This window comes from Mustela putorius, unplaced genomic scaffold (genome assembly GCF_011764305.1).
Source record: "Mustela putorius furo isolate JIRA1106 unplaced genomic scaffold, ASM1176430v1.1 tig00537350_pilon_pilon_pilon, whole genome shotgun sequence".
NCBI classification, from domain to species: domain Eukaryota; kingdom Metazoa; phylum Chordata; class Mammalia; order Carnivora; family Mustelidae; genus Mustela; species Mustela putorius.
In genome coordinates this window covers 7,015,555-7,027,860 of record NW_025422471.1, presented here as the reverse complement: position 1 = coordinate 7,027,860, position 12,306 = coordinate 7,015,555, and the positions used below count along the sequence as shown (strand labels likewise).

Sequence of the window (12,306 nt, the reverse complement as noted above, 5' to 3'; positions counted from 1 at the left end):
TTTATTTCAGAGTCGGAAGAACTCCTGAACTCTGTGAGATCTGACATTGGAGGGAGAGAGGCAGTGAGTGGGGAAGAAGTCAACTCTGTCACCAGTTTTAGATCTACATTTTTCAGCAGCATTTTTTCACTTGAAGAGGCTCTTCCTTACATCAGTTTGGTGGGTTTTTTTTGTTTTTGTTTTTGTTTTTGTCTACTCGGAGGATTAAAAAAAAAAAAAACAAAACAGAATAATATAGTGTGATTTTGCTCTGAAATGAGAAAGGTCCGATTTCTTTGGTTGCAAGGTATGTGATCCACTCAGATAAAAAGTAAAAATTTAGTGCAGGGCGCTTGGGCCAGCAGCTCTTGTCATCCCTGCGTGGACTTCATACGTTTAGCTTCTCCTTTCATCTCTGCCTTTCTCTGCATCTGTTCTCTGCACCATTCGGCATCTCCTCTTTCTACTCAGCAGCTTCCTATACTGACTGATGGTTTCTTCTTCCTCATCACTTGTGCTTGCACAGACCACAGCTCTCGTGAAGGTGACTCTTCCAACTTCCCCTCCCAACTCAACCTGGCAAAATCCCTTCGTGTTTCTTAGTTCACATTGCTGGGGGGACAGACTGATCAGTCCAGTTTGGAGTTTTGAGCCAGGTTACCCAGAATCACCGGCGAATCATGGGGCAGCTGTGGTCAGGATGGGGCAGGGTCATGTGGAGCCTAATGAGAACACCCAAGAAGCAGGAAGCCTTGGGACTGTGGGTGCATGGGGCAGGTTCCATGGCTACTACCCTGTTCAGTGTAGTCCTCCTTTGTGTGTCTGTGGCTTTCCTCACCAGCCCTGGTGAAAACAAGTCTGCAGAGAAGCTTAGTAGCTGTCATTTGTAGGTCACACAAATATTCCTATTTCTCTGGTGATACCAACTCTTAAAAATTTTCAAAGACTTTGTAAGAAGGCAGGAAAAAGGTACCTTTTCTTCAGTAAGTCAGCAAGTGGAAGAAAGCATGATCAGAAGAAGCAACAAGTAATAGCAGTGGGTGGGGGGTTGGCAAAGTAATCTGGGGGGACAAAGAGAAAATAAAGAGACTGGAGAACCAGTTTGGGGCTGAGAAATACACCCCGGGAGGATTTCAATACTATGCACTAGACCCAGACTACCCTTGTTCTACCTTCTCCTGCCTACTCACAACAGAGGGATGTGTTGGATCCCATAGATCAATATTTGGGGTTCCTACTGCTAGGCTAGTAGGAGAAGACTAGTTCGGGAAACTTGCCCCCTATTTATGACCTCGCTTTTATAGAAAAATGCACCCTCAGGGTTGAACAGCTGACTTACAATGTATTTGTGGTGTATCATTGCCCCTACCAAGTGAGAACTGCTATAGTTAGCAATCTGGGGTTTTCACTTGCAAACCACTCAAGAATCCGTGCTTCTTGAGAAGCGGCTTCTGCTTGCCTTTCCCACAGCCTACTTTGTTCCAAGGTACAAAGTGCTACCAGGCTTTAGTCAGGTTTAGAGAAGTGACTTTAACAGGAGCTAAAAGAGATTTGCATGGTCTCTGGTAAAGGGATTAAAACTAAGTCCAAATGTTGTTAAAGCCTAAGTGATAAAACACTGGGAGCTGCTCTTTCGGTAGAAGAAACGCAGCCATATCTCTTTGCCCCTTCTGTTTTTCTCCAGCTTCCAGAAAAGGTAGAGGGGCAACATTCCCTTCTCTCCTTTATTCCTTTCTGCACTCTGCCCCAAGAGGCTGGTTACATCCGAAAGGGCAGGGCTGTGCTGCCCACTAAAGAATGTGTTAGGTAGCTTTAGGCCAAGAGCTCAAATTTAAGTCTGATCAGAAACACCTGGTAAGGGCGCCTGGGTGGCTCAGTGGGTTAAGCCTCTGCCTTCGGCTCAGGTCATGATCTCAGGGTCCTGGGATCGAGTCCCGAATCGGGCTCTCTGCTCAGCAGGGAGCCTGCTTCCTCCTCTCTCTCTGCCTGCCTCTCTGCCTACTTGTGTTCTCTGTCAAATAAATAAATAAAATCTTTAAAAAAAAAAAAAAAAGAAAGAAAGAAATACCTGGTAAAGTGGTGAATTATCCAGATCTTCTCCTGTAATTTGGTCAGCAGGTCAGGGTGTGGCCCAGGAACTTTTTTTTTTTTTTTTTTTTAATGAGCAAGCCAGATGCTTCTGGTATGGATATTTTATGTATCATATTTGGGAAAGAAAGCCTAGATCCTGGGGCAGAACCTGGCTGTACCGCTAAGATGCAGTGTGTGTGTGTGTGTGTGTGTGTGTGCGCACGTGTATGCATGTGCTTACCCTCCTTTAGCTCTGGGCTCCAGGAAAGCTTGTTGCTTACACAGGTCATACCTGGCTCAAAGGAGCTCAACATTTGAATCGGGGCCAAGGCCAAATGGAGTAATAGCTCCCACTAGCTAGGCCAAGGACCTTCCTGGGTAGAAGTCATTCTCAAATCTTGTTGCACATTGAAACAACCTGGAGAGTTTTAAAAAACACTGATGCCTGGGCCATGCTTCCAGAGAGTTTGATTTCATTGGTCTGAGTATAGTCTAGACATTTAGGATTTTTTAAAGCTCCTTAATTATTTCTGATGTGCAGCCAAAGTTGAGAACCACTGTGGCAGAGAAAGTGATTTTCATGTTCCTAAGAGCCCCGGCTAAAAATAATATTCACACTTTAACACCATAGACACCATAGAAGAAAACTTAATATTTGCCTTTCTACAAGGCAAAATGAAAAAGTATCAATAATATGTAAGTGATAATATCTTGAGTAGTGTTTACTTGTAAACATAGTCAAGGATAATGAAAATATTCTTCTGCTGGCTTCTTCCGTCCTTTGGCAAGAACGAAAGGCATGGCATGATACAACTCAAAATTCTCTAAAGCATTTCAGAGATAAAGTCAACTACACCAATACTGCTAGCTTCAAAATTTTCCTCTAAAGAATCAGGGAAGTGTTAAATCTTTATATGCTTTTTCTGCTTTTCCCTGAGACATAAATGATCAGATTCAAACTTGATGTGGGTATAGCATTTCAAGAATATTTGTGATTTTCTTCTTCTTTTGTAGAGGTAAGTGAATGAATTTAACAGAAAACATATCAGTGGACTATAGCTTTTGAACAAATGGACAACCAGATTCTGGTCATTAGAGGAACAATGACTTCATTAAATCAGTGATATTCTGATAGGTTCACACACATTTAGTGACTAGTTTGCTTTCAACTGCTTTTTCATAACAATTTGGGTGTTTCAGATTTTGTGAAAATTAAACTATCTCTTGTCAAGACACAATATGATTCTGTATGTAAGAATAATGACATTTATCTTGGAAGTAGGCTACACGGGGCTATGTCTAAAATAGCTCGGATCCCTGCTGAAAAGTTTAAGAGATGGTAAGTCTGCTGAAAACTAAGAGTTCTGAACTGAAGATTCTTGGACAGAGTAATCCATGGACTTTGGAAAAGTCCACAAACTCTCTGAAACAGTTTATACAAATTTGAATGTATATACTGCACTCTATTTTCCTAGGAAGAGGTCCATGTCTTTCACTGGATTCTCAAAGGGGCTGTCACCACAAAAGTTTAGGACCCAGAGCTCCATATATTTAAATAGCAAATCCTCTACCATAATCCTCCTCAGCACAGTGTATCACTGAGAACAGATACAGAAAAGGAAAAGTAGTAATAATCGACTTTGCTTTTCAACCTGGCTCTTCTTGGGTCTGGAATTATGAATGTTTGAATGATGTACTGATTGATGTACCTTGTGTCTTAGCTGACATTAATTTGCTCTAAATGAGCATCAAAGGGCTCAGCAATGGCAAAGATTCTGACTTCTGTTTCTTTTGCTATAGGTTTCATGCCATTCCAGGAAGAGTGGGCAGTTTTGACCGGCTGAGAAAAACTACTATTGGCCCAGGGGTGAGAACCTCTGCTTTTAGTTTACAGAATGGTGCAGTTTTCTGATTGTAGGGCAGAGAATAAATTTACTATTTTCCCAGCTGATTTCAGTTCCTGCATCTAATTAGATGATGTCAGCTTGAGGTAGTCATTGTCAAAGTCTGCAAATGCTAGCAAAGATGTACCTAGCTTTGCATACACCCGACATGGGAAATTATGGCTTTTTGAAATGTTAAAGAGTAATTACTTTATGAAAAAATTCCTTTAAATAGAAAGTTTCCTTAATTTTAAAATTTACAACTTACAAATATTCAACTTATAAATATTAATCCTAATTCCTTTTTGGAATTATAAGGGAATGCAGTTATATTCTAGGTGACATTTAGCCTCATTATGGGGAGGAATGTAACATTTGTTAAAATAATATTTTAAAATTAAATTTATTTAATATTATATAGTATTACCTTCCCACATTAGAGTAGGGCAGACATGAAGCTAAATTCTCCCCTGGTATGAGAAATAGGATATATGAAATTAATTTTTTATTATCAAGATTTATTATCTTGATTATCAATTTATTATCATTTATTATTATTATCATAAAATACATGATCAGTATACATAGTTTTCATGGGGACTTAAGGAGGGACAATTACATCTGCGCGTATTTAGATACGAAGTTGAACTATCATGTTTCTGTAAATTTTAATACAGTGGTTTTAGCCTTCAGGAGAGTTAGTTTGCATTTGCCTAAAGATGAAGAAAAAGAAACCTGTTTAATATTGAAAAAACCGTGTTCTTTATTTTGAAATTTGGAACTAAATGTATGATAATAGTTTTCATGTTATAAATATGGAAATTCCTACAAATGTTTAAATTTTGCCACTGCCATTCTTAAATTTGAGTGACCAGAAACTATCCAAAAATTGGTCTGTATTTGCTTTTGGTTTTCTAATCAATTAATTGACCCAAGCCATTTTCAAAGAGAGATGTCTAATTAAAACCTAAAAATGACACTCCATTTGAGCAACTCATGGCTCATGTTCTTGAACAACAACAAAAAGACAGCTAAAGACTCCTCTCTAATGCATGAGAAACGAATCAAACGCAAGCACTGTTAAAAGCTAATGATTTTTTAAAAAGCTTTAACCTTTAAAATGCCAGTAATTTTCTCCATTATAGACATATGACTATGGTGGCAAAAAGAAAAACAAATCAATTCAAGTAATCTACCTGCAAATTAAAAATAAACATGACTAGCTCCAGGACTTGTAAACGTTAGATATTAATTCTTCTTGAGGAATACAAAGTACTACTTTAGATGTCATCCCCATATGGAAGAGTGTAGATTTTTAAAAATGATTATTACTGGCATTTTAAGCCAAATTAAATTTATCAAGTATTTTCATACTTTTACCACTTTAAGATCTTTGGTAGTGGGATGTCCAGATAAAATCCCCACTGTAATTTTGGATTACACCTAGAGTCTAAGTATCTCTTAGCTTCTAAAGCTTAGGAAGAAACTCCAACTGGTATATTTTTTTATATATTGTTTATTTAATCCCAAGTATTTTTAAAAATTGCTATCATGCTCCTTTTTCCCCAATGCTGGCTGATGTTCTTTTGGGGGATGCTACACTGGCCCATTGTTTACAACAACACATAGAATCTAGCAAGGCACATGTTAACAGGGCTTTAGGCTGAAGCCGGGAAAATATTTTTCCAACAATCTTTCCTCTATCCTTTCAGTAAGAGGCGGAACTCTTGAAAGCATAATGGGAAAATTGCATCAAGTGGGATATTGGGTCCTGTAAGGGTCCTACTACTCTCAAATTCTATGAATGGAATGGATGGGAAGAATTAGTACAGCCTCCAGGTAGTGGCTGTAGCTGCTAAAGCCTGGGATAGACCTCCTTCACTGAGCTTCCTAATGTTAGTCTGGCCTCTGCCAACCTCGGGGCAGCCGGGACTTGGCCTTGCTAGTGGTAACCACAAAGGGCCGTTAGGCTCAGCTGATCATCACTGGGTGAGGAGGTGTCAAGATCACTGTAGATCTGAGTCAGGGCTAAACTAAGGATTTCTTTCTTTTCTTTGTAAAACCGCAGTTCTTGTCCCGCTTTCCTGGCTTCCTCCAACTCCCTCAGGGCCATCCGTAGCTCTTGAGAGAGGATTCCTGGCGACTCCTTCTCCTTCATGATCCAGTCCAGGGCCATGTGACTGCGCATCTTTTCATCTAGGGAATACTGGGAATAGTAGGAGATGACTTCCTGGGAGCCAAGAGACAAAGTCCAGAGTGTCAGTGAAGAGCAATAAAGGCACCTGTGCTCATGGCTTTCCAACACCTCATTTCCTTGGTCTCTGCCACCCCCTACATCCACATCCATAGGAGTTTTGCCAACAACCAAACCTCTTTGATGTTCACAAATGGAGGTCAAATCTCAAGATACACTTCTTAAGCAAATGAAGAGCTAAGCTGATCAGGTAAAACAGAGTCACTGCAGGTTGTGTCAGAACACTACCACCAAGAATGACTCAATAATGTCCACAAACAGAACTCTGACCTTGCTAGAAAATGTCTTCCTTTGAAAATGCATTCCTTTATGCATGAATATTACTACTTCACTGATTCCTTGAACTCTTTTACCCAACATTATCTCTGTCAGCAATGTAGAGAGGCAGAACAATTATATGGAAGGGTTAGGGCAGAATTCAGTTTAGTCACACCCATTGCAGAGAGCAGGAGGCTTTGAGTCAGGACAAGGCTTAGAAACCAAGGAGGGTTAATTTCCTAACTGCTGTTTTGTTAGCGTAAGGAAGATAGATGGCAGTCCAAATGGTTCACAGAAACTACAGAAAGAACTTTAAGAATGTACTGTGGAATGTAGGCATTATCAATAATGATAATCATAATAATGTACATTGTCTGTTCTGTATATTAGTCGAAATGAATCACTACTTGTCAATTCTCATGTGAGAAATCTGCCAATACATTGTAACATCATGTACAGGTTTAATGGATATACTTTAAGAAGATCTCCTAGAGTGGATGCATTGCTTACTTTTATTTTCAAGAGCATATGGTATTTATTTATGACCTTAACAAATTAAAAACAACCATGGAAAAGTGTTTATAACCAACCCAGCGAATTTCAAAGACCTTTTATAAAATCAAAGGAAAAGAAAAAAATAGCCCTAGCCATTGTCAACTACTCATTTCTTTTCCATCTTTGACATTTTGAAAGCCAGACTTTCTAACCAAAGAACAACTAAAAAACTCCTGGGGCTGCAGTGCATGGAAAACTTATATCCACCCACATCTAGCTGACTGGTAGAGGCTTTAATCCTCATACAAATTCCTGTTAGCAAATTCTCAAAAATAAATGGCTATCTTTCAAACTCCACTGGTGCAAAAAGGAAAGATGAATCTTGCAGGATAGAAGGTGAAAACTGTCAATGACATAGGAGGGGATTTGCCTTTGCCATTAAAAAAAGGGGGGAAGGGTGCCTCTCATAGGTAATGAAGAAATAGTGACACCTTGTTTCTGAAAAATAAAGAAGAAACTTCCAGACCAAAAAATTGAGGTGACTGAATGCCAGCTTGCCCAACTTTATAATCATTTTTGTTGTCTTCTGGGGACTTTTGGTGGGGGTGAGAAAAATCTTCCTGCTACAATCAACTTTAGTACTCTTTAGTGAGGCGGTTCAAAAGTAGTACATTCTCAAATTTCTTTTTCTTTTTTTAATGTATTAATTATTTTTACTGTATAATATATTTATTTATTTACTTACTTACATATAATATATTATTTGCTTCAAGGGTACAGGTCTGTGAATCATCAGTCTTACACAATTCACAGCACTCACCATAGCACATACCTGCCTTGGAGAGTACATACCTGCCTTCTTCTAAGGCAGAACAGGTGCATAGAGAGATTGAGCATTTGACTTAGAAACCAAGTCTGTCTTAATGATCCCTCTATTAGGCATTTAGTATGGGTATCTAAATCAGTCCTATGTGTAGGCAACATTCTCCTTCGTGTGCATATTTGACCAGTCCCTGACTCAAATGGACTGTTATATATATCTTTTCATATATCCTCTGCTCTTAATAGATAAAGTATCAGATTTAAACAGAGAAAAATCCAAATAAGGGAAATCTAGGAAGATGACAAACCCATTCTTGACTGGAAAACCTCACCTGTCGGGAACACTTTGTTTCACGAAGGGCTTTTAAGCTTCCATTCCAGTGCAATAGTTGGAAAATGGTCATCAGCTCCTACAAAACAAACACCTGTCATTACTCTCAAAGCAGAAATGTGAAAGTGTGGTTTCACTTCCTTGTGGAGCATAAAGAATAACACAGAAGACATTGGGAGATGGAGAGGAGAAGTGAGTTGGCAGGGGGAGGGGGAGACAAACTATGAAAGACTGTGGACTCTGAGAAACAAACTGAGGGTTTTGGAGGGGAGAGAGGTGGGGGGTTGGGTGAGCCCAGTGGTGGGTATTAAGGAGGGCACGGAGTGCATGGGGCACTGGGTGTGGTGCATGAATTATGGATCACTGAAGAAAAAATTAAATTAAATTTAAAAAAAGAAAGTGTGAAAGCTGGGTAGGGCATAACTCTGATTCCCAGTTATCTCAGGGAAACAGAATATACAATATCATTGGAATGCTTAAAGACCTTTCAAACACCAGAGTCCCCAAGCCTCTGGAGCATTCTTCCTTCCTTCCTCTGTTCTATCCATATTTGCACTATAAAATGACTAAGTAGTTGACAAATATCTTTCAACATGAAAAGTACATATGCTTGGGGTCCCTGGGTGGTTCAGTTGGTTAAGCATCGGGCTCTTGATTTTAGCTCAGGTCTTGATCTCATGGTTGTGAGATGGGAGCCCTGCATCAACCTTAGCCTGGGCATGGAGCCTGCTTAAGATTCTCTCTCTTCTTTCTTCTCCTCTGCCTCTCCCCACAAACTCTCCAAAAATAAAAATAAAAAATAAAATAACAATACATATGCTCTAACAATTCTACCCCCAAGAAGTTATCTAAATATATCAGCACATCTCAGAATAATATGTAGGTAAAATTTTTCATTGTACTGTTTTTAAAATTGCCTGAGGTTGAAAATTGAAAATATTTTAAGTGCTTATTTTTATTTTTTAAGGATTTATTTAAATAGCGAATCCTCCACTGTGATCCTCCTCAGCACAAGGTATCACTGAGAACAAGATACAGAAAAGGAAAAGTCATAATAATCGACTTTGCTTTTCAACCTGGCTCTTCTGGAGTCTGGAATTATGAATGTGTGAATAATGTACTGACAGGTACTGATTGATGTACCTTGTGTCTTAGCTGACATTAATTTGCTCTAAATGAGCATCAAAGGGCTCAGCAATGGCAAAGATTCTGACTTCTGTTTCTTTTGCTATAGGTTTCATGCCATTCCAGGAAGAGTGGGCAGTTTTCACTGGCTGAGAAAAACTGCCATTGGCCAAGGGGCAAGAACCTCTGCTTTTAGTTTACAGAATGGTGCAGTTTTCTGATTGTAGGGCAGAGAATAAATTTACTATTTTCCCAGCTGATTTCAGTTCCTACACCTAATTAGATGGTGTCATTTGAGGTGGACATCATCAAAACATTTTTTTTTAGGAGCGCCTAGGTTGCTCAGTTGGTTAAGCATCTGCCTTCAGCTCAGGTCTTGATCCCAGAGTCCTGGGATCAAGCCCCACATCAGGCTACTTTCTCAGTGGGGAGTTTACCCCCCTCCTTGCTCATGCTCTCTCTCTCAAATAAATATAATCTTAAAGAAAATTTTTAAAGATTTATTCATTGTGTGTGTGAGTGGGGGGAGGGGCAGAGGGAGAGAATCTTCAAGCTGACAGCTGGGTGAGCACAGAGCCCAAAATAGGTTTCCATCTCACCACCCAAGAGATCATTAACTGATCCAAAACTGACTCAGATGCTTAGCTGACTGAGTCATCCAGGCACTACTCACATGCTCATTTTTTTTTTTTAAAGATTTTATTTATTTATTTGACAGAGAGAGAGAGAGAGAGAGAGATCACAAGTATGCAGAGAGGCAGGCAGAGAGAGATGGGGAAGCAGGCTCCCCACCCAGCAGAGAGCCCGATGCCGGGCTCGATCCCAGGACCCTGAGATCATGACCTGAGCCAAAGGCAGAAGCTCAACCCAATGAGCCACCCAGGCACCTTTAAATGCTCATTTTTAAAGGAACAGTTTTAAAAAGGACGATACTGAAGAGTAGCAGAATTTGTTGCCAACAAAATATGAGTTCAGGACATGCCACCCCTAAACACGCCGCTTTGTTATATTCGTTTTAAGCAGCAAGCACTTGAAAAACAGCAAATGGAAAGAAAGGCTTTCTCTGAACTCCCCTTATCTGCCTAAAGACACATCCTCCAGAAGGAACCCAATTATGATAAATCCCCTCCTGAGCAATTTCATCAACTGGGGAAGATTGATTCTTATCACAAAAGAAGACACAGACTAACATACCTCCCAGCTATTCTTCTAAGGGGCCATTCATCTTTCTTTTTTTTTTTTTTAATTTTTATTTATTTATTTGACAGAGAGAAATCACAAGTATATGGAGAGGCAGGCAGAGAGAGAGAGAGAGAGAGGGAAGCAGGCTCCCTGCTGAGCAGAGAGCCTGATGCGGGCCTCGATCCCAGGACCCTGAGATCATGACCTGAGCCGAAGGCAGCGGCTTAACCCACTGAGCCACCCAGGCGCCCCCATTCATCTTTCTTAAGAATCATTTACTATCTCCTAAGAGGCCTACATCCCCCTCCTCTTTCCTTATTAAGATGGTATTTGATCCTAAATTCCAAGCCACCTCAGGAAGATACTATTTTTCCCTGAGCATCTCTCATGTATACATGCAGTATATGTGTTAAAAAAAAAAAAAAACACTTCTGTTTTTCTCTTATTAATCTTTTATTACAGGGGTCTCACTTAAGAACTCAGAAGGGTAGAGAAAAAATTATTTTTCCTCCCCTACAATGAAGTCATGCCACTGAATACTTTCATTCATAGAGAATGGATGAGAAGGCCCTCCTAGTTCTTTTTCTTTTTCTTTTTTTTTTTAAGATTGATTTATTTATTCGTCAGAGAAAGAGTACAAGCAGAGGGTGTGGCAGGCAGTGGGAGAAGTGGCTGATCCTGATGCAGGACTTGATCCCAAGACCCTGGGATCATGACTTGAGCTGAAGGCAGATGCTTAACCATCTGAGCCACCCAGGCGTCCCCCTCTAGGATCTAATATAAAGAATCTCTATGATGTGGTGTTGAAAGAAAAGCAAGGTGCACACCATATATACTGTGTACTAGTATTTGATTAAAAAAGAGTAGAAAATGCCTATGAATATTTGCTTGTAAATGCCTATGAGAGTTCCTGCAAGATACAAAAGAACTGGATAACATAGTTGTTTCTGGGATAGAAACAGGAATGCCTGTGGGGCAGAAGTACAAGGGAGACCACTGACTGACATTCTTTTGTACCTTTTGAGTTTTGAATCACGTGACAATATATATTAAAGAAAACCACTTAAAGTTTTAAAAATTTCGGTCAAGAATATAGATAACATATAATGGACAAATGAAAGAAACTGTAAAATACTCCTATGTGTATAAATTCAGTCAAGAAAATGCCTGAAAATATGGATAATCAAGTAGAATTGACATTAAAACCAATCCCTAGTTTCCACACCCAATGGCCGCTGTTGAGCACAGCATTAAGATTCTGTCAGCATTCTTTTCCTTCATGATATCAAGGGCAACCTAAACTATGTAAACTCTGAAGACTGTATTTTCCTAATGTGATTAAAAGTAGCAGTCTTCAATTGAAAGATATCTGCATTTTTTCTTTTTTGGTGAAGAGACATATATTGTGTATTGACCGCTTACTATACAGTAAGCACCACATACACTCAACACAATTCAGGAAATTAAGGCAATTTTTGGTTATGACACTAGTTATGAAAACTTAACATTTAGACAGTCGTCCTACTGACCATTCAAAAAAGCTGATTTTTACTGTCTTTACCTCTGCTTGCTTACCAAAAATCTTAAATTATGAAAATGAGGAGACTGAAGGCATTCTAAGATTTCAGACATCTTAAAATTATTAGGTAAATTTTAAAACTATAAGATATTCAGAAAAGCAAATATCACCATTCTTATGTTGAAATTGCCAGTATAATGTAATGGGTTTTTTGTCTTCTTTTCAGTTGGGGACTTTGTCTATATTTTACTATACAGTAAGCACTCGAAGAGCTCATAGAGACTTCAGTAAAAGCAAAACCATGTGTTTCCATTAATTAAAATGCGACATGGATACCAGGGGAATTACTCCTCCTGCCCCAAACAGAGAGGCCACCATCTGCCGAGGG

At 39.4% G+C, this 12,306-nt stretch overlaps 1 protein-coding gene across 1 annotated transcript in view; it reads right to left on the bottom strand.

The window, feature by feature from the left end:
• Positions 1-4,462: 4,462 nt before the first annotated feature.
• Positions 4,463-12,306, bottom strand: part of LIX1 (limb and CNS expressed 1) — a 50,731-nt gene continuing 42,887 nt past the window's right edge. Inside the window, exons 5-6 of the mRNA XM_004769953.3 lie at positions 8,094-8,171; positions 4,463-6,162 (exon numbers count right to left, since the gene is read on the bottom strand). Of these exons, the coding sequence (XP_004770010.1) occupies positions 5,875-6,162; positions 8,094-8,171 (366 nt within the window). The 3' untranslated portion in view covers positions 4,463-5,874. The remainder of the gene's footprint in view (positions 6,163-8,093; positions 8,172-12,306) is intronic.